The sequence below is a fragment of the Podarcis pityusensis genome, assembly GCF_964106645.2.
Source record: "Podarcis pityusensis genome assembly, chromosome: 2".
NCBI lineage: Eukaryota > Metazoa > Chordata > Lepidosauria > Squamata > Lacertidae > Podarcis > Podarcis pityusensis.
This window is the reverse complement of record NC_138029.1, coordinates 125,791,030-125,811,668: the sequence shown is the minus strand read 5'-3', so window position 1 is coordinate 125,811,668 and position 20,639 is coordinate 125,791,030. Positions and strand designations below refer to the sequence as shown.

The window sequence follows — 20,639 nt, the reverse complement described above, 5'->3', positions numbered from 1 at the left end:
CAGGTGGCAGACTATGCATACATGGACCATTGTCTTCTCATCACCGGTACTCAGGATGTGCCTATCTGCGCATATCTCCAGCTCTGCATATTCCCCCCTCCCTCCTCCATATGTTAATCCGGTGTAAACCAACCCAATGTATTCATGATGTAATCTGTGTAACCCAACCTCTCCTTAATGTATTCATGATGTAACTGTGATGTATTTTGCACTGTATTCTGGGACATGGAGGGAAGTTTTAAAAGTTCATGTCACCCCTTTCTCGGGGTTCAATCTCGCCTTGAACCTGTTGCGCAATAAACTTGGATCTTCTGCAGCTTGCTCCTGTCTTCAGCTGAGCTCATTTTCCTCCGCAGGGACCCGCGGACTTAGTCCGACGAGCTGGGTGGCAGAGCAGCCTCGCACCCAGATTTTACTGTAACACACTACAGAAAGTATTAGAAAAAATATAGGAATTTGGACAGGTATCACGTTTTAAATTGAATAAAAATAAGACTAAGCTCTTAGTGAAGAATGTTTCAGAGCAGGACAAAAAGGAGATACAGCATAAGACACAAATATATATATCTGTTAAATATCAGGGAATATGGTTTACAGTTAAGAATATTTATATATTTAAAGATAACTGAAAAATTATGGACAGAAATAAAAAGGAATTTAGAAATTTGCGGAAGGATGAATTTATCATTATTGGGCAGAATTTCAGTAATTAAGATGAATGTATTGCCTCTTATGTTTTTATTTCAATCAATTCTGGTGATAAGCAATATGAGCTGCTTCAAAGAATGGCAAAAACATATCTCAAGATTTATCTGGAGAGGGAAGAAACCAAGAATAAAACATAAATTACTAATAGATGTCAAAGACAGAGGAGGTTTCTCTCTACCAGATTTAAGATTACCGTATTTTTCGCTCTATTGGATGCACCGGACCATGGAGGGGGGGGGAAGAATAGGGAAAAAAATTTTTTTTATTGTTCTCGCCCTCAAAAACAAGGTGCGTTCAAGAGCAGGCCTTGCTGCTACCCCCCAGCGCTGCTTTCCCCCACCGCCAGCCTCGAAGATCCCTGAAGCCTTTGGAGCGCAGCTGCACTCCAAAGGCTTGAGGATTTGAGGACATCCTTTGTAGCCTCCGCAGGGCGGCGTGGTACCTTCACCCAGCCGCCCTGCGGAGGCATTGCGCAGCCATCCCGAAGCTGGAAAAGCGAGATGGAGGGCTGCGCAGAGCCCCGTCTCACTGTTTTGGCTTCTGGGACAGCCTTTCAAGCCTCCGCAGGGCGGCGGGGTGCCTTCACCTCGCCTCCCTGCGGAGGCTTTGCACAGCCATCCCGAAGTTGGAACAGCAAGACGGAGGGTTGCACAGTGCCCCGTCTTGCTGTTTTGGCTTCGGGGACAGCAGGCTGCTATCCGCAAGCCTTGGGAGCCCGGCAGGAACTCCCGCTGGGCTCCGCTGGCTTGCGGAGAGATGCCCAAAGCCCGGGGTGCACAGCGCCGCGCTCCCCGGGCTCCAGGCTGCAGGCAGCTATTCGCAAGCCTGCAGAGCCCGGCGGGAGTTCCCGCCGGGCTCCCAAGGCTTGCGGATAGCTTCCTGAAGCCTGGAGAGCGAGAGGCGTCAGTGCGCACCGACCCGTCTCGCTCTCCAGGCTTCAGCGAAAGCCTGCATTCACTCCGTAGGACGCACACACTTTTCCCCTTCATTTTTAGAGGGGAAAAAGTGTGTCCTATAGAGCGAAAAATACGGTATATTATGAAGCATCTTGCATTTGCTGAATCCAGGATAGGATAACTTTAAAAAATGTAGATTTGTTAGATTTGGAAGGTCATGATAAAAGATTCCGTTGGCATGTGTATTTATGATATCATAAGGCAAAAGCGCGGGTGGCGCTGTGGTCTAAACCACTGAGCCTAGGGCTTACCAATCAGGACGATGGTGGTTCGAATCCCTGTGACAGGGTGAGCTCCCGTTGTTCAGTCCCAGCTCCTGCCAACCTAGCAGATCAAAAGCATGTCAAAGTGCAAGTAGATAAATAGGTACCACTCCGGCGGGATGGTAAACGGCATTTCCGTGCGCTGCTCTGGTTTGCCAGAAGTGGATCACTCATGCTGGCTAAAAGACCCAGAAGCTGTACGCCGGCTCCCTCGGCCAATAAAGTGAGATAATAATAATAATAATAATAAATTTTATTTAAATCCCGCCCTCCCCAGCCGAAGCTGGGCTCAGGGCGGCTAACAACAATCAAATAATCAAACAATCAAATAATCCAACATTCTAAAACATTTCATTATAAAAATTAATTAAAATCAAATTAATGGCAACCATTAAGCAAAATTCTGTGCAGGTTGCCAGAGGAGGGAGTCAGGCTGGGCCCTGACCAAAGGCCTGGTGGAACAACTCTGTGTGGCAAAACCCCAGAGTCTGAAGGCGGCCCTGTTTTGGGAAGTTTTTAATGTATGATGTTGTATTGTTTTTAATATTCGGTTGGAATCACTCCTGCAAATGTTATTTCATCAATCAATTTTCCTATCTCTATTCAAAGGGCCTCCGCTGCAGATTTCCAAATGTAACAATTCACTGATAAATGGATCTATCTCCTGGCTCATTGGGAAAACTCTAGAAAGTCATATAACAAAGCCTAACTTTCTCCATCAGCTCCCTCTTTTGTAAAAAAGGTACCCATTGCAATGACAGCCTTTAGGGTTGTCTTAAGTTACTGCTCTAAACTCCTTCCCAGGACGAGAATTTTTAGAAATTCGGGGGGCGGGGGTCGCCCTTCGCTGCCCCTGCGGGGAATTGAACCCATGAATTTCACACTAAATTAACGGGAATATAGGGTTTGCAGGCTGGGAAGGGCATTTCTGTTTGGAGGGAGGGGGCGGCGGATCTTCTGCCCCTCCCCCTCCCTCTGGGTCAATGAGCTCCGCTTCCTAGAGAGGCAGGAAGGGAGTTTTATTGCGGGGGAGGGAAGAGGCTATTTGGAGGGGAGGGGTCTCCATCCTCATTCGCGGAAGAGAAGCGGACTTGGAGAAGAGGAGAAAGAGGTGCCGCATATTGGGGGGTTATTTGGGGGTGGGAGAAGGATTTGCATTCCCTCTCCTTTAATGTACAAACAGGGCATTTGGGAAAGGAGGCGGGAATGGGGGGGGGGGGGGGGGAGAGACAGGAAATAAAGGAAGGGCTCCGCCCTTTCTCTGTGGGGAAGGGGGTGGGGATGGGGATGCCGGCCACCCTGTTGCAAAGCGGGGTCCTCTTCCCCCAGCAGGGTTTGCATGGCAAGCTCCTTTTCGAAGCGCAGAGATCAAGCCAGGCTCCCATGGGGGCAGACTGGGGGGGGGGGGCGAAGACACTTGAGACGAACCACAAAAGGGCGCCCCCCCCAGTGGAACTTAATTACAAAGGGATTCGCAGCCCCACCCTGGGCATGTTGACTCAGCAGTCAGTCCTATTCCGTTCAAAGGGGGGGGGGCAGCCCATTTCACCTTGTGATGCTCCTCTCTGATCTGCCCCCCTCCGAAATCTGCTGCTGAAGCCCCTGCCTCAGTGGGGCGGAGATCGGGAGGGCAAGCAGGGGAGAGGAAGTGGAAGCAGCTGGAGAACAGAGTCACCTCTGGATTGGGGGAGATTTCGAGTTGGGGGGTGTGAGAAGTGGACAGTGTCAAGGGAAATCGGCCTCCGGAGCTTCCTTAGTAAGAAAGAGGCTGATGTGAGAAGGAAGGGGGCAGACCCCCAGCTCCCCTTTCAGAAATCCTAGTCTGGCCGGCTGAGGTTGCTTTGGCACAAAGGAAAGAGCCTTGTTGGGTTTCCCATGTTGGGGGGTGCAGCTGGGGAGGGTTTGCTGTGCTCCTTTTGTGCCCCAAAACTGGAGGAATGAGGCACATTTTCCATTTCCTGAAGCATGAAAAAGCACCTTGTCGGTTTCCCTCCTGCTTGGCAAGGGAAATGGGCCCATGGATGGCAGGATTTGAAACTGATCAAGGTCTCAGGAGCCCTTTAAATATGTTCATGGCAAAGACTGGAGAAATTAAAGAAATGCCCCCTCTCCAGCTGGACTTGGGGGAAAGAGAAGGGGAGGGATGAGTTTTTGATGCCGCTTGTTTCCAAAAAGAGGCTTCTCCAGATATCCTCTTGGGACTTTGTCGGAAAGGAGAATCAAAGCCCCAGGGGTGGGAGATCTGGCCTGTCTTGCAGGATTGGCCCAGCGCAGAGGTGCTGAGGGACTTTTTCTGCTGGTTCTGGCAGCCTCACTCCTGCCTGGCTTCGTCCCCATCCAGGTTGCCAGGAGGGCCTTATAACACTGTAAGGTAAAGGTAAAGGAACCCCTGATCATTAGGTCCAGTCATGGCCGACTCTGGGGTTGCGGCGCTCATCTCGCTTTATTGGCTGAGGAAGCCGGCGTACAGCTTCCGGGTCATGTGGCCAGCATGACTAAGCCGCTTCTGGTGAACCAGAGCAGTGCATGGAAACACCGTTTACCTTCCTGCCGGGGAAAGGTAAACCTTTCCCTATTTATCTACTTGCACTTTGATGTGCTTTCGAACTGCTAGGTTGGCAGGATAGCGTAGGTGATCTAAAACCCACCACCTGGGCAATGCTCACACCAGAACTCTGCAAGGTGGGCCAGGATTACAGCCAGTTTAGTGTTTGGGACAGGGGTGGAGACCGTTCTCCAGCCTGAGGTCCTCATTCACTCCTAAGCAGCCTTCCAGGGTGCACTTTCCATTGATGGGTGTGGCAGAGTAGAGCTATGGAGGTGACTCTGAGCTTTGTCCAGGAGCTGCCTGCCTTCCAGGGATATTTTCCAGCCACACAAAAGCCCCCCAGGAGGCAGCTGGGAAGTGATGGAAAGAGGGTGTGGCGCTGGGGAAATTCCTGAGGGCCAGAGAGAGAAAGAGAGAGAGGCCTTGAGGGCCAATTTAGCCCCTGGGTCTGAGGTTCCCCACCCTGCAGTTCGGGTGCTGGGCTTCCACCAGGGAGACCCAGTCTCCCATCCCCCTGCTCAGGAGGGATGCCCTGTGCCCAGTTTGGACCCCCTGATTATTTCTCCTCCTGGCCTTCCTCCCAGTGTAGGGAAGATAAAAGGGGACAGACACACACACAGACACACACACACACACACACACACACACACACACACAGGTTCCTATGAGGAAGGACTAGGGGCCCATAAGCCACTGAACTTCCTATTTCTGTCCCCTAAACTACAATCCATGTTAGCGCGTAAAGGTAAAGGTACCCCTGCCCGTACGGGCCAGTCGTGTCCGACTCTGGGGTTGCGCGCCCATCTCGCTTAAGAGGCCGGGGGCCAGCGCTGTCCGGAGACACTTCTGGGTCACGTGGCCAGCGTGACGAAGCTGCTCTGGTGAGCCAGCACCAGCGCAGCACACGGAAACGCCGTTTACCTCCCCGCTATACAGCGGTACCTATTTATCTACTTGCACTTAAGGGTGCTTTTGAACTGCTATGTGGGCAGGAGCTGGGACCGAACGATGGGAGCTCACCCCACCGCGGGAATTCGAACTGCCGACCATACGATCGGCAAGTCCTAGGCACTGAGGTTTTACCCACAGCGCCACCCGCGTCCCATGTTAGTGCATAGAGTGCTCTAAATATTTCCATCTGCTCCCCTTGGATGGAGCTTCTGCACCCTGGTGCGCTCTAGATACTGCTTTTCTTCTGAGTGCAAATTCTGCACATAATTTAGGAGTTTTCCTTATTTTCTTTATTCTAAATGTATCAAAGCGTCAGAAACTGGTTTCCTGGGTGGCTGTTTGGGGGAAAGGAACAGTGAGGTCTGCAGAGGTACTGACCATAATGCATTCTGCGAAGCTCCATTCAGAGTTTGGGATTTGATCCTAGAACTTTAGAATCCGAAGCTGAATGTCCCCTAAAGACTGAGGCAGCTTATAGTATTATCAAGAGCCTGTAGAAAGGATTATATCCTTCCAGTTCTTTGTAATTAGTATTTATGGGTATTAGTTTATTAGTACTGGTATTTGTAATTTGTAAATAAATCTGTCTTTCTGTGAACTGTTCTGAGACATCCGGGTATAGGGCGGTATATAAATTCAATAATAATAATAATAATTTCTCCACTGTTCTCCTTAAAGAGCTGCTCCCTGCATTGAAGTGCATCGTGGCAACAGCTGAGAGAGTCCCGGAAGTGGCCCTGTTTCCGCCTCCTCCTCCTCCACTGTCCTTTCCACTGGCAACGCAATGGCCTCCGAGACCCCCTCTGAACGGTCTCTTCTCAGAGGTGGAGTGGAAAGAGGAGCCAGGCAGCTTCCTCAGGTAGGGAAAGAGCAACGGGAGCAGGGAGGAGGGAAGAGGCACAAATGGGACCACCCAGCTTCCCTCTGTGTTGAGTGGGGATGATGGGGATCTAAGAGAAGCTCTGTCTTCTTCCTCTTCTTCTTCCAGGCCCTCTTGACCTTTGAGGAGGTGGCTGTGTTTTTCACGGAGGAGGAGTGGGCTCTGCTGGATCCAGGCCAAAGAGCTCTGCACAAGGAAGTCATGGAGGAGAATTATGAGATGGTGGCCTCTCTAGGTAAGGGCAGATTTGTAACCCTCTTGTCTGTTAGACGTTGGAGGTGTGAATCTGCTGTTTGAGCCATTTATTCATGCTGTGTCTTCTTCTTTGGCAACCTCTTATAGCTGAGTAAGATTGTCTTCCATGAACACGGTTTTAACGGTGTGTCCATAATTGACTGTAGAGTCCAATTCTGGATCCACACATCCTTTGGCAGTGGGGACATAGGTTTCCGGGCAGGAGTTAATCACAGCGAGGTTTTGCTAAACATGCTAAACTGGATACAGAGGTGCAGCATTTTCACAGGAGGGGGGAAGTGTGTCCCTCCAGATGTTGCTGCACTACAACTCCCGCCATCCCTGGTCATTGGCCGTCTTTGCTTGGGTTGATGCTACTTAGAGTCCAACCACATCTGGAGGGCCATAGATGTCTCACCTCACCACAGAAGAAAAGGTGCTGATTGGCCTTGCTGTGTGTTAAGTTCTCTGGTTCTCTTCCTTGAATACCTAACAATATTTTCTTATCTTCCACCCGCAACACTTTAAACCAGGTGATGGAGAAGGCAATCAGAATTTTGAGGGGCCATCTGTAAAGTACTTCAGTGTGAGTGAACACCTTAGGACACATCTTCAAACTAACACTGAGGAGAAACCCTTTAAATGTATGGAGTGCGGAAAAAGCTTCAGTGAAAAGGGAAAACTTACCATACATCAACGAATTCACACAGGGGAGAAACCATTTGAATGTATGCAGTGTGGAAAGAACTTCAGACAGTCTTCACACCTTACTGTACATCAACGAACTCACACAGGGGAGAAACCATTTAAATGTACTGAGTGCGGGAAGTGCTTCAGTGAGAGTGGAAGTTTTACTCTACATCAAAGAATTCATACGGGGGAAAGGCCATATAAATGTATTGAGTGTGGGAAGTGTTTCAGTGAAAGTAGAAAACTTACTGTACATCAACAAATTCACACAGGGGAGAAACCCTTTAAATGTACGGAATGTGGAAAAAGCTTCAGTCAGAGTGGAAGCCTTACTGTACATCAACAAATTCACAGAGAGGAAAAACCATTCAGATGTTTGGAGTGCGGAAAGAGCTTTAGTCAGAGTGGAAGCCTTACTATACATCAACGGACTCACACAGGGGAGAAACCATTCAGATGTATGGAGTGTGGGAAATGCTTCAGTCAGTGTTCACACCTTACTAGACATCATCGGACTCACACAGGGGAGAAACCATTTAAATGTATGGAGTGTGGGAAGGGCTTCAGTCACAATGGAATACTTACTGTTCATCTACGAACTCACACAGGGGAAAAACCATTTAAATGTATGGAGTGTGGGCAGAGCTTCATTCACAATGGAATCCTTACTGTACATCAACGAACTCACACAGGGGAGAAACCATTTAAATGTATGGAGTGTGGAAAGACCTTCAGTCAGTGTTCACACCTTACTATACATCAACGAACTCACACTGGGGAGAAACCATTTAAATGTATGGAGTGTGGGAAGGGCTTCAGTCACAATGGAATCCTTACTGTACATCAACGAACTCATACAGGGGAGAAACCATTTAAATGTATGGATTGTGGGAAGGGTTTCAGTGAGAGTGGAGCTCTTACAAGACATCAACAAACTCACACAGGGGAGAAACCATTTAAATGTATGGAGTGCGGAAAGAGCTTCAGACACACCTCACACCTTACTCTACATCTACGAACTCACACAGGGGAGAAACCATTTAGATGTATAGAGTGTGGAAAGAGCTTCAGTCGGTGTTCACATCTTAATATACATCTACGAACGCACACAGGGGAGAAACCATTTAAATGTATACATTGTGGAAAGGGTTTCATTGAGAGTGGAGCTCTTACTAAACATCAACGATCTCACACAGGGGAGAAACCATTTAAATGTTTGGAGTGTGGAAAGTGCTTCGGTAAGAGTGTAAGTCTTAGAAAACATCAGCAAACTCACAGAAAAGCAACTGTTTAAATGAAAGTGTTGAATGTCTTTCACTTATAATGGAGTTCTTAATCAACACCTATTGACACTCACAGGGGAGAACCCATTTAGATATATGGAGTGTTTCAGGTTTTCCCCATAGAGTTCACTTTGTGCTTCATATCAACAATCTCAGATAGGGAAAAATCAATTGTAAATACATGGAGTATATTTGATGTTCTGGTGGAAAGTTGTACATATATGTATTAAAGCAATGAAGGTAATTTCTCATAATTGTAAGTTTAATGCTAAAGATAATGTACTGTTAGGGATGTGCAGAATGTGACTCTGGAGTGCTCATTAAGAGTAAACGTGCTGAAAGTCTGTTGATATTTGGTATTTGGCAGAGAGTTGGGAATGGAGAGTTGTGAAAAGTGGAGCATGACAGTAGTGTTTAGGAAGCAGGATTGGCTCTGGAAGCCTAGAACTGAAGCGTTGAAAGGGACTCTTAAGGTCTTCTAGTCCAGTTCCCCATTATAAGAACAGCAGCATAAAGCCCATTTTTATAATTGCAATAAAGGAACAATTAAAACTTACAGAATTGTAACTTACAGGCCCATCTTTTAGAAATGTGTAGAAAGAGCAGGCAGTATAGGAGGCTGAAAGTGGAGTTCATCTGGAGCTGCTCCTCCCTCCAGGTCCTTCCAGGTCCTGCAAGCTGCCCACAGTTGGACTTCACCCCAAAGGCCCCCTCCTCCATCGCCTCCTGAGACAGACGGATGCCAACAGGGGTCTCTCTGCCTGCCGAGGATTCCACCTGGGACCTCCTGCAGGCAAAAGCATTGAATTCAAGACCTTTTAAAATAAATCATTTATTCAAAATAAATACAGCTTTGTCCACTGCCATAATATCACAGAATGATCACTCCAATCCTCAATCCCACATCATGGTCATGTTGGCTCCCCCAGTACCCTCAGTAGGAACCCAACTACCGATTTGCTTGGCTAGACATTGCCAATCATTATATCCCCTCCACAAATACCTCCGTGGTGGTGATGATGATGATGATGTTGATGGTGATGGCATTAAAATACTGTGTTCTTCAATAAATAGAGACCAGATTGTGTCAAAGGTATCTTTTTTGGAGATGCCTTTGATTAAACACCGATGGCATGTGAGGCATTCTGATGGAGCATGTACGCCCAATGCGTCAATCTCATTGTTCGCACGATGGATATTAGGGTCACAGGTGCCTCAGGCACCCTGCTCTGGTCCCTGGCAATGGTCCAGATGTTATTGATCCAAGCGCCTATTGGTTTTTTAGAGGTTTCCTTCCATCATTGGGCAATAATTGTAGTTTAGCTGCTGTGAACAGAAAGGAAATGAATTATTTAGATTGAAGCCTAGAATATGGGATAAAATCTAGTTATAATGAGGCAAGTGCTGGATTAGGACGGATAGATTGTTTAGTGATTTGGGGGGTCTGATAAAAAACTTTCCCCCAGAAGACGTGGACCACGGTACACCCCCACCAAACTTGAATCTGAGACCTTCTGCATGCAAAGCAACTGCTCTACCACTGAGCTGCCTCCCCACACAACAAAGCCTAACTTTCTCCATCAGCTCTCTCTTTTTTAAAAAAAGGAACTGGTGCCGGAATTTATGGAGTGGAATTTGTTTTTGGAAATTTGACTTATGTTCTTCTTTGAGTTTGCTTTTGAAAACTTAATAAACAGAATTTTTTTTAAAAAAGAAGGAAATTTATGAAATTTTCCAAAATCATCACAATCACTCCTGCAAATGTCCCTACAAAACATTTCATCAACCAGTTTTCCTATCTCTATTCAAAGGGCCTCCACTGCAGATTTCCAAATGTAGCAATTCACTGATAAATGTATCTATGTACCGTACTGGTTTACTGGGGAAACTTTAGAAAGTCATATAAAATCGCTCAGGTATCAGATCTGCGCAATCCAACTTTGTTCTGTTCAGGAAAGGAATGGGCGTCTTGGACGTGGGCAGAGGCAGCCATAATCCCTCGAGCCTGAGACCACGTACTCAGCAGCCTCCTTGCCTGGCTGATAATCACTGGCATTCTGTCTCCTGAGTGGTAGCCATATCCAAAACAAGGTAAACCCGGCCGCAATTTTTTAAGGATCTTGGTCAAGACAAAAGGGAGTGATTAACTTGATTGGGAGAACAGGAACATATACATCAGGCACGTTCAACCGGTCGATCGCAATCTACCTGTCGATCGTGGGACGTGTAATAAACGTAAATCTGCCCTTATTCCCTTATGTGGGACACAAGAGCCCTTATGGAGTCCTTTGCAGTTTCTCATCGGTCGGAGAACATAACAGAGGCCAACCAGAGAATATTGAGAAGCAAAGCAGCTAGTAAGCCTGTTCTTTATTGAACTGTTGCAACAGGGTGCTCCCTTCACACTCAGGAGAAGGAGGAGGACCCAGAATAAAGGTGTGTCCGCCCTTACATAGACATTTTTAATTGCCCGCCCTGGAGTCCAAGACCGCCACCCCAGATACATCATACCTACATTACAGAAAGGGCGGTCTACAACAGAAATCTGAGTGTGTTGTTTACCTCCTGTCCGGCAGATTACCTGTTAAGGCTTACTTGCTTGGATACCCTGGGGAGCCTGGCCTGTCTTTTGTAATGACAAATACTTAGTTCCTGAGCCAGGTCACAGGCTCACCCTATTCATACACAGACATACCCCTAAGACAGGATTTGTGAATGAAAAGACAATGGGGAGGCTCCCCCCCACCTTCCCTCCTTGCAGAGAAAACATTTGAAAATGGTTCAGGGCAGTCCTCCTGTGCTGCTCCAGACATGTGGTATGTGCTTGGTTGGTACATTTATTATATATGTATAAGATCGTAAAATTTTTATTTCAGACGTCATTGGTTGATTGCTGTCAATCACAGGACCTTTAGCGATCTGCGCAACCCACAAAACAAAACCCTTAGAGATGGGCGGGACCAAAAAAAGAAAAACGTTCGCAACTGTTTCCGCCCCCCATAAAAAATGCTCAACAACTTTGGTCCCCCCCCCCCAAAAAAAAGCTCAACAACTAGCTCAACAACGTTGCCTGTCAATCACAACGGGTAGATCACAGCCAGAATTTTAACAATGTGAGTAGATCGCTTTTTCTTGGGAGTGAAGCGCAGGTCAAGGGAGGGATGGAGGCAAACCTTCTGCCAGAAGACCCTCTCCCAGGTTATGACATAGCTGTGATGTATATATGACGTATGTGTAATGTTACACTAAGGGTGTTGAGTGTGAAAAGGGAAGCTTATAAGAAAGAGCTTCTTGCTGCTTCTTCCATGTGGTGCGTGGAAGTCCTGTTGCAACAATAAAGATCACGGGGGGAGGCTTTTCAGAAATCGGGGTGGGGGGTGGGGGTGGGTCGTCTTTCGCTGCCGCTGCAGGTAATCGAACCCATGAATTTCTCACTAAATAAATGGGAACATAGAGCATGCCGGCTGAGAAGGGCATTCCTATTTGCAAGGAGGGGGAGGCGGCTCTCCTGCCCCTCCCCCTCCCTCTGGGTCAATGAGCCCCGCTTCCTAGAGAGGCAGGAAGTTATTTTTTGGGGGGGATGCAATTTGGAGGGGAGGGGTCTCCATCCTCATTCGCGGAAGAGAAGCGGACTTGGAAAGAGGAGAAAGAGGTGCCGCATATAGGGGGATTATTTGGGGAGCGGGGGTGGGAGAAGGATTTGCTTTCCCTCTCCTTTAATGTACATTGCAAGATCCTTTTCGAAGCGCAGAGATCAAGCCCCCCCCCTGCACCCAAACTACAAAGGGATTTCCAGCCCCACCCTGTGCCTGTTGACTCAGAGGTCAGTCCTATTCCGTTCAAAAGGGGGCAGCCCCATTTCACCTTGTGATGCTCCTCTCTGATCTGCCCCCCTCCGAAATCTGCTGCTGAAGCCCCTGCCTCAGTGGGGCGGAGATCGGGAGGGCAAGCAGGGGAGAGGAAGTGGAAGCAGCTGGAGAACAGTCTCCTCTGGATTGGGGGAGATTTTGAGTTGGGTGGGGGGGGGTGAGAGATGGACAGTGTCAAGGGAAATCGGCCTCTGCAGCTTCCTGAAATGGGCCATGGATGACAGGATTTGAAACTGATCAAGGTCTTAGGAACCCTTTAAAAACCTTCAAGGCAAAGATTGGAGGAATTAAATAAATGACCCCCCCCCTCCCCAGCTGGACTTGGGGGAAAGAGGAGGAGGGATGAGTTTTTGATGCTTTTTCTTTCCAAAAAGAGGCTTCTCCAGATATCCTCTTGGGACTTTGTCGGAAAGGAGAATCAAATCTCCCAGGAGTGGGAGATCTGGCCTGCCTTGCAGGATTGGCCCAGCGCAGAGGTGCTGAGGGACTTTCTCTGCCAGTGCTGCCAGCCTCGCTCCTGCCTGGCCTCATCCCCATCCAGGTTGCCAGGAGGGTCTTATAATACTGTAAGGTAAAGGGTCCAGTCGTGGCCGACTCTGGGGTTGCGGCGCTCATCTCGCTTTACTGGCCGAGGGAGCCGGCGTACAGCTTCCGGGTCATGTGACCAGCATGACTAAGCCGCTTCTGGCGAACCAGAGCAGTACATGGAAACGCCGTTTACCTTCCCGCCAGAGTGGTACCTATTTATCTACTTGCACTTTGACGTGCTTTTGAACTGCTAGGTTGGCAGGATACTGTAGGTGATCTAAAACCCACCTGGGCAATGCTCACACCAGAACTCTGCAAGGTGGGCCAGGATTACAGCCAGTTTAGTGTTTGGGACAGGGGTGGAGACCGTTCTCCAGCCTGAGGCCCACATTCGCTCCTGAGCAGCCTTCCAGGGGCCACTTTCCATTGATGGGCAGGGCCAGAGTTGGTAGAACTATCTATGGAGGTGACTCTGAGCTTTGTCCAGGAGCTGCCTGCCTTCCAGGGATTTTTTCCACCCACACAAAAGCCCCCAGGAGGCAGCTGGGAAGCCTTGGAAAGAGGGTGTGGCGCTGGGGAAGTTCCTGAGGGCCAGAGAGAGACAAAAAGGACTTGAGGGCCAATTCAGCCCCTGGGTCTGAAGTTCCCAACCCTGCAGTTTGGGTGCTGGGCTTCCACCAGGGAGACCCTGTCTCCCATCCCCATGCTTAGGACGGATGCCCTGTGCCCAGTTTGGACCCCCTGATTATTTCTCCTCCTGTCCTTCCTCCCAGTGTAGGGAAGATAAAAGGGGACACACACACACACACACAGGTTCCTAAGAGGAAGGACTAGGGGGGCATAAGCCACTGAACTTCATATCTCTGACCCCTTCATATCTACAGTCCATGTTAGCGCATAGAGTGCTCTAAATATTTCCATCTGCTCCCCTTGGATGGAGCTTCTGCACCCTGGTGCCCTCCAGGTGTTGCTTTTCTTCTGACTGCAAATTCTGCACATGATTTAGGAGTTTTCCTTATTTTCTTTATTCTAAATGTATCAAAGCGTCAGAAACTGGTTTCCTGGGTGGCTGTTTGGGGGAAAGGAACAGTGAGGTCTGCAGAGGTACTGACCATAATGCTTTCTGCGAAGCTTCATTCAGAGTTTGGGATTTGATCCTAGAACTTTAGAATCCGAAGCTGAATGTCCCCTAAAGACTGAGGCAGGTTATAGTATTACCAAGAGCCTGTAGAAAGGATTACATTCTTCCAGTTCACTGCCTTTGTAATTAGTATTTATGGGTATTAGTTTATTAGTACTGGTATTTGTAATTTGTAAATAAATCTGCCTTTCTGTGAACTGTTCTGAGACATCTGGGTATAGGGCAGTATATAAATTCAATAATAATAATAATAATAATAATAATTTCTTCATTGTTTTCCTTAAAGAGCTGCTCCCTGCATTGAAGTGCATCGTGGCAACAGCTGAGAGAGTCCCAGAAGTGGCCCAGTTTATGCCTCCTCCTCCTCCTCCGTCCTTTCCACTAGCAACGCAATGGCCTCTGAGACCCCCTCTGAACGGCCTCTTCTCAGAGGTGGAGTGGAAAGAGGAGCCAGGCAGCTTCCTCAGGTAGGGAAAGAGCAACGGGAGCAGGAAGGAGGGAAGAGGCACAGATGGGACCACCCAGCCTCCCTCTGTGTTGAGTGGGGATGATGGGGACCAAAGAGAAGCTCTGTCTTCTTCCTCTTCTTCTTCCAGGCCCTCTTGACCTTTGAGGAGGTGGCTGTGTTTTTCACGGAGGAGGAGTGGGCTCTGCTGGATCCAGGCCAAAGAGCTCTGCACAAGGAAGTCATGGAGGAGAATTATGAGATGGTGGCCTCTTTAGGTGAGGGCACATTTTTATTCCTCTTGGCTGTTAGACGTTGGAGGTGTGAATCTGCTGTTTGAGCCATTTATTCATGTAGTGTCTTCTTCTTTGGCGAACCCTCGTAGCCGAGTAAGATTGTCTTCCATGAACACGGTCTTAAGGGTGTGTCCGTAAGTGACTATACAGGCCAGTTCTGGATCCATACATTCTTCCACAATGGGGACATAGGTTTCCGGGCAGGAGTTAATCACAGTGAGGTTTTGCCAAAAATGCTTTCCTCGTAGCTTGTTTCTCCCTTTCGTCCTGAGTTTGTGCTTCTTCAAAGTCCAAGAAGCCTTTGGTAAAGCTATTTTCCAGTTGGCACTCTTGCAAGCCAGTGTTTCCCAATTTTCTATGCCTATACTTCATTTTTTTAGATTAGCCTTCAGAACATCTTGAAACCACTTTAGTTGTCCACCTGTATTTCACTTTCCATTCTTAAGTTGGAAATAGAGTAGTTGCTTTGGAAGACAATAATCAGGCATCTGAACAACATGACCAGTCCAACTAAGTTGATGTTGAAGATAGTAGTTTATAATAATGCTGTACTTGTATCAGTAGGTAACTCTTCATAAGCTGATATTGTGGTATGAATTCCCCCAAAAACCCAAAAAAGGGAAAATCTACAAAGAGACTCACAAGTTAAAAATGGTGGTATGAGGTTTCCTGGTCCACGTTATTTATTAGCTTTTAATAGGCCAGCAGATACTTTGTTGCCTCTGCTTCAAAAGTTTAATATTTTTGTATATTTTTAGAGTCATATAAAGTAATATCTCTGGTTACAAACCGTCCTCCTTGCAAAAGCTTCGGCTTACGAGCTCTGCTAACCCAGAAGTAGGTCTCCTGGTTTCATATTTTGCCCCAGGATGTGAGTGGAATCGCTCCATTAACGAAAGTGTGCCTCAGGTTAAGAACGGTTTTGAGTTGAGAACGGACCTCCGGAACAAATTAAGTTCATAACCAGAGGTACCACTGTATTAGTAATATAGCACTTATGTTTTACTTATTCCACATAGCAGAGACTCTGATACTCAAGTCTGAGCTCATCTCCTCACTTGGAACTGAAAAATACAGGCATGTTGTCCTGGACAGATTGAGAGGTCCATACTTCCACTTTGCTGGGAGACTGTACCTTTGTATGTCTCCTTTCAGTGTGTAGGAATATAAAACCGGTCCTGAAAGACCTACATTGGCTCCCAGTACGTTTCCGAGCACAATTCAAAGTGTTGGTGTTGACCTTTAAAGCCCTAAATGGCCTTGTCCCAGTATACCTGAAGGAGGGTCTCCACCCCCATTGTTCTGCCCGGACGCTGAGGTCCAGTGCTGAGGGCCTTCTGGCAGTTCCCTCATTGTGAGAAGCAAAGCTACAGGGAACCAGGCAGAGGGCCTTCTTGGTAGTGGCACCCGCTCTGTGGAAAGCCCTCCCATCAGATGTCAAAGAGATAAACAACTACCAGATTTTTAGAAGACATCTGAAGGCAGCCCTGTTCAGGGAAGTTTTTAATGTGTGACATTTTAATGTATTTTTAATCTTTGTTGGAAGCCGCCCAGAATGGCTGGGGAAACACAGCCAGATGGTTGGGGTACAAGTAAATTATTATCATTATCATTATCATTATCATTATCATTAAAAAGAGCCATTTGGCTTAGAATGAGGGCCCATCTTTTCCAGCAGCCTGGTGCAGGTTTAGGCGATGTCTACAGTGGATTGGAATGTATCAGGAAGAAATTACAGATCATGGAGGCAGGAGAAACCTGGATACAGAGGTGCAACATTTTCACAGGAGGGGGAAAGTGTCTCCCTATGGATGTGGCTGCACTACAACTCCCGCCATCCATGGTCATTGGCCGTCTTTACTTGGGTTGATGCTACTTAGAGTCCAACCACATCTGGAGGGGCATAGATGCCTCACTTCAGCATAGAAGGTTTCTCTTGGTGCTCATTGTTACAACGGGGAGTTGAAGGTAGAACTGGATACTAAGGGTTCTTGAGACTATTATCATATGTCCTTTCCTTTCCTAAAACTTTGGTACATAGGAGAGGGAGGAATGCTGGAGATGTTAAAATAAGAGAAGGTGCTGATTGGCCTTGCTGTGTGTTAAGTTCTCTGGTTCTCTTCCTTGAATACCTAACAATATTTTCTTATCTTCCACCCGCAACACTTTAAACCAGTTGATGGAGAAGGCAATCAGAATTCTGAGGGGCCATCTGTAAAGTACTTCACTGCGAGTGAACACCTTAGGACACATCTTCAAACTAATACTGAGGAGAAACCCTTTAAATGTATGGAATGTGGAAAGAGCTTCAGTCAGAGTTGGAGCCTTACTCAACATCAACGGACTCACACAGCGGAGAAACCATTTAGGTGTATGGAGTGTGGGAAGGGCTTCAGACAGTCTTCACACCTTACTGTACATCAACGAACTCACACAGGGGAGAAACCATTTAAATGTACTGAGTGCGGGAAGAACTTCAGACAGTCTTCACACCTTACTGTACATCAACGAAATCACACAGGGGAGAAACCATTTAAATGTATTGAGTGTGGAAAGCGTTTCAGTGAGAGTGGAAGTTTTACTCTACATCAACGAACTCATACAGGGGAGAAACCATATAAATGTATTGAGTGTGGGAAGGGCTTCAGTCACAATGGAATACTTACTGTACACCAACGAACTCACACAGGGGAGAAACCATTTAAATGTATGGATTGTGGAAAGACCTTCAGTCAGTGTTCACACCTTACTCTACATCAACGAACTCACACAGGGGAGAAACCATTTAAATGTATGGAGTGTGGGAAGGGCTTCAGTCACAACGGAATACTTACTCTACATCAACGAACTCACACAGGGGAGAAACCATTTAAATGTATGGAGTGTGGGCAGAGCTTCATTCACAATGGAATCCTTACTGTACATCAACGAACTCACACAGGGGAGAAACCATTTAAATGTATGGAGTGTGGAAAGACCTTCAGTCAGTGTTCACACCTTACTATACATCAACGAACTCACACTGGGGAGAAACCATTTAAATGTATGGAGTGTGGGAAGGGCTTCAGTTGCAGTGGGAGACTTACTGTGCACCAACGAACTCACACAGGGAAGAAACCGTTTAAATGTATGGATTGTGGGAAGGGTTTCAGTGAGAGTGGAGCTCTTACAAGACATCAACAAACTCACACAGTGAAGAAACCATTTAAATGTATAGAGTGTGGAAAGAGCTTCAGACACACCTCACCCCTTACTCTACATCTACGAACTCACACAGGGGAGAAACCATTTAGATGTACAGAGTGTGGAAAGAGCTTCAGTCGGTGTTCACATCTTAATATACATCTACGAACTCACACAGGGGAGAAACCATTTAAATGTATGCATTGTGGGAAGGGTTTCATTGAGAGTGGAGCTCTTACTAAACATCAACGATCTCACACGGGAGAAACCATTTAAATGTTTGGAGTGTGGAAAGTGCTTCGGTAAGAGTGTAACTCTTAGAAAACATCAGCAAACTCACAGAGAAGCAACTGTTTAAATGAAAGTGTCCAATGTCTTTCACTTATAATGGAGTTCTTAATCAACACCTATGGACTCTCACAGGGGAGAACCCATTTAGATATATGGAGTGTTTCAGGTTTTCCCCACAGAGTTCACTTTGTGCTTCATATCAACAATCTCAGATAGGGAAAAATCAATTGTAAATGCATGAAGTATATTTGATGTTCTGGTGTTTGTATGGAAAGTTGTACATATATGTGTTAAAGCAATGAAGATAATTTCTCATAATTGTAAGGTTAATGCTAAAGATAATGTATTGCTAGGGATGTGCAGAATGTGACTCTGGAGTGCTCATTGAGAGTAAACTCACAGCTAAAATGGCCGCTGTTTCTTTAATGCAAATAAAGCTGGGTCAGCATGACTCAGCGGTCTGCACCAAGTTGTATATATAGAGTGAGAAATGTTAGTTTGGTTGCTGGTGTTTGGGTTGGTTGGTTAGTGCTGGTGTGTATAGTTATTCAGTCGTGTTTTGCACAAAGACTTTTAAGAATAAAACTCTGCAAGGATATTCTCGTGGACTCTTTTATGCAGACAAGGGTCCGAGGACCAGGCTGAAGAGACAAAGGGAGGTCAGAACCCTTTCCTTCTTTTTTTTGCTTTTTACAAACACTGACATAAACGTGCTGAGAGTCTGTTGATATTTGGTATTTGGCAGAGAGAGTTGGGAATGGAGAGTTGTGAAAAGTGGGGCATGACAGTAGTGTTTAGGAAGCAGGATTGGCTTCCTGCTTGGATTGGAATCCTAGAACTGAAGAGTTGAACGGGACTCTTAAGGTCTTCTAGTCCAGTTCCCCGTTATAAGAACAGCAGCATAAAGCCCATTTTTATAATTGCAATAAAGGAACAACTAAAACACAAAATGACGGAAAAGTAATTATTAAAGCTTGCTACATTGTTTATATTTTATAAATTCATTGTTTTACCTTCCCTTCTCATTCATGGGTACATTAACTGCAAAGGGGATAAAATCCCTGGTGGTAGCCGGAATAAAGGAGGTGTTGAGGGCAAGAACCAATATACGGAGGGAAGGTGGCACAGGGAAATGTGGGCATTGCCAGTGGTTTCAGGAGAGTCATTTTCCTGCGGAGAGAGGAATCTGTGTCCAAGTAATTGGCCCATCTTTCAGAAATCGAGATGATCTGGCAGATCTGCAAATCTATTATGAAGCAGCCTGCCTGAGTTGGTTAAAAGAATGGATTACACTGGATATTGCAGACATCCTGGACCTAGAAGGCCATGATTTAAAATTTTGCTGGCATGCATGTTTATGTTATGGTGAGGCAAGAATTTACAAAAGCTTTACAGACCATATTGTAAGGGAGAATTTGTATAGAGTTTGGGAGAAATATAAAAGTCTGTTGAAAATTAAAACACCTTTACGGCTATCTCCTATTGAGGCTATTACAATACAGAAAGGTGATATGGATAGACAATGGGCAACTTACAGGGAATTGTAACTTACAGGCCCATTTTTCAGAAATCTGTAGAGGCTGAAATCTGTAGAGGCTATAGGAGGCTGAAAGCAGAGTTCATCTGGAGCTGCTCCTCCAGGTCCTGGAAGCTGCCCAGAGTTGGACTTTACCCCCAAAGGCCCCCTCCTCCATCGCCTCCCGAAACAGACGGATGCCAACAGGGTCTCTCTGCTTGACGAGGATTTCACCTGCGACCTCCTGCATGCAAAGCATTGAATTCGAGACCTTTTAAACTAAATCATAGAATCATAGAATCATAGAGTTGGAAGAGACCACAAGGGCCATCGAGTCCAACCCCCTGCCAAGCAGGAAACACCATCAGAGCACTCCTGACATATGGTTGTCAAGCCTCTGCTTAAAGACCTCCAAAGAAGGGGACTCCACCACACTCCTTGGCAGCAAATTCCACTGTCGAACAGCTCTTACTGTCAGGAAGTTCTTCCTAATGTTTAGGTGGAATCTTCTTTCTTGTAGTTTGGATCCATTGCTCCGTGTCCGCTTCTCTGGAGCAGCAGAAAACAACCTTTCTCCCTCCTCTATGTGACATCCTTTTATATATTTGAACATGGCTATCATATCACCCCTTAACCTCCTCTTCTCCAGGCTAAACATGCCCAGCTCCCTTAGCCGTTCCTCATAAGGCATCGTTTCCAGGCCTTTGACCATTTTGGTTGCCCTCCTCTGGACACGTTCCAGTTTGTCAGTGTCCTTCTTGAACTATGGTGCCCAGAACTGGACACAGTACTCCTGGTGAGGTCTGACCAGAGCAGAATACAGTGGCACTATTACTTCCCTTGATCTAGATGCTATA

General features: G+C 46.7%; 2 protein-coding genes across 5 annotated transcripts in view; both read left to right on the top strand.

The window, feature by feature from the left end:
• The window catches only part of LOC308469676 (uncharacterized protein), a 33,660-nt gene extending 24,594 nt beyond the window's left edge, over positions 1-9,066 (top strand). Inside the window, exons 1-4 of one of the 2 annotated variants that reach the window (XM_080992473.1) lie at positions 2,970-3,038; positions 6,105-6,285; positions 6,415-6,541; positions 7,074-9,066. In XM_080992473.1, coding sequence (XP_080848599.1) covers positions 6,211-6,285; positions 6,415-6,541; positions 7,074-8,524 — 1,653 coding nt within the window. In that variant the 5' untranslated portion in view covers positions 2,970-3,038; positions 6,105-6,210 and the 3' untranslated portion in view covers positions 8,525-9,066. Of the gene's footprint in view, positions 1-2,969; positions 3,039-6,104; positions 6,286-6,414; positions 6,542-7,073 lie in introns of those variants that run through there. The other variant, XM_080992474.1, reaches the window with a different exon arrangement.
• Positions 5,118-18,864, top strand: LOC308469715 (uncharacterized protein). 3 transcript variants are annotated; one of them, XM_080992577.1, is made up of 6 exons: positions 5,118-5,220; positions 13,814-14,014; positions 14,358-14,518; positions 14,648-14,774; positions 15,812-15,895; positions 16,969-18,864. In XM_080992577.1, the coding sequence occupies exons 3-6, from the start codon at positions 14,444-14,446 to the stop codon at positions 18,249-18,251; spliced, it is 1,569 nt and encodes a 522-aa protein (XP_080848703.1). In that variant the 5' UTR covers positions 5,118-5,220; positions 13,814-14,014; positions 14,358-14,443; the 3' UTR covers positions 18,252-18,864. The 3 variants fall into 3 exon arrangements, with proteins under 3 accessions (XP_080848703.1, XP_080848704.1, XP_080848702.1); XM_080992576.1 differs by lacking the exons at positions 5,118-5,220; positions 13,814-14,014 and adding an exon at positions 12,093-12,165; XM_080992578.1 differs by lacking the exons at positions 5,118-5,220; positions 13,814-14,014; positions 15,812-15,895 and adding an exon at positions 12,086-12,165 and having other exon boundaries at positions 14,338-14,518.
• The last annotated feature ends 1,775 nt before the right edge of the window (positions 18,865-20,639 follow it).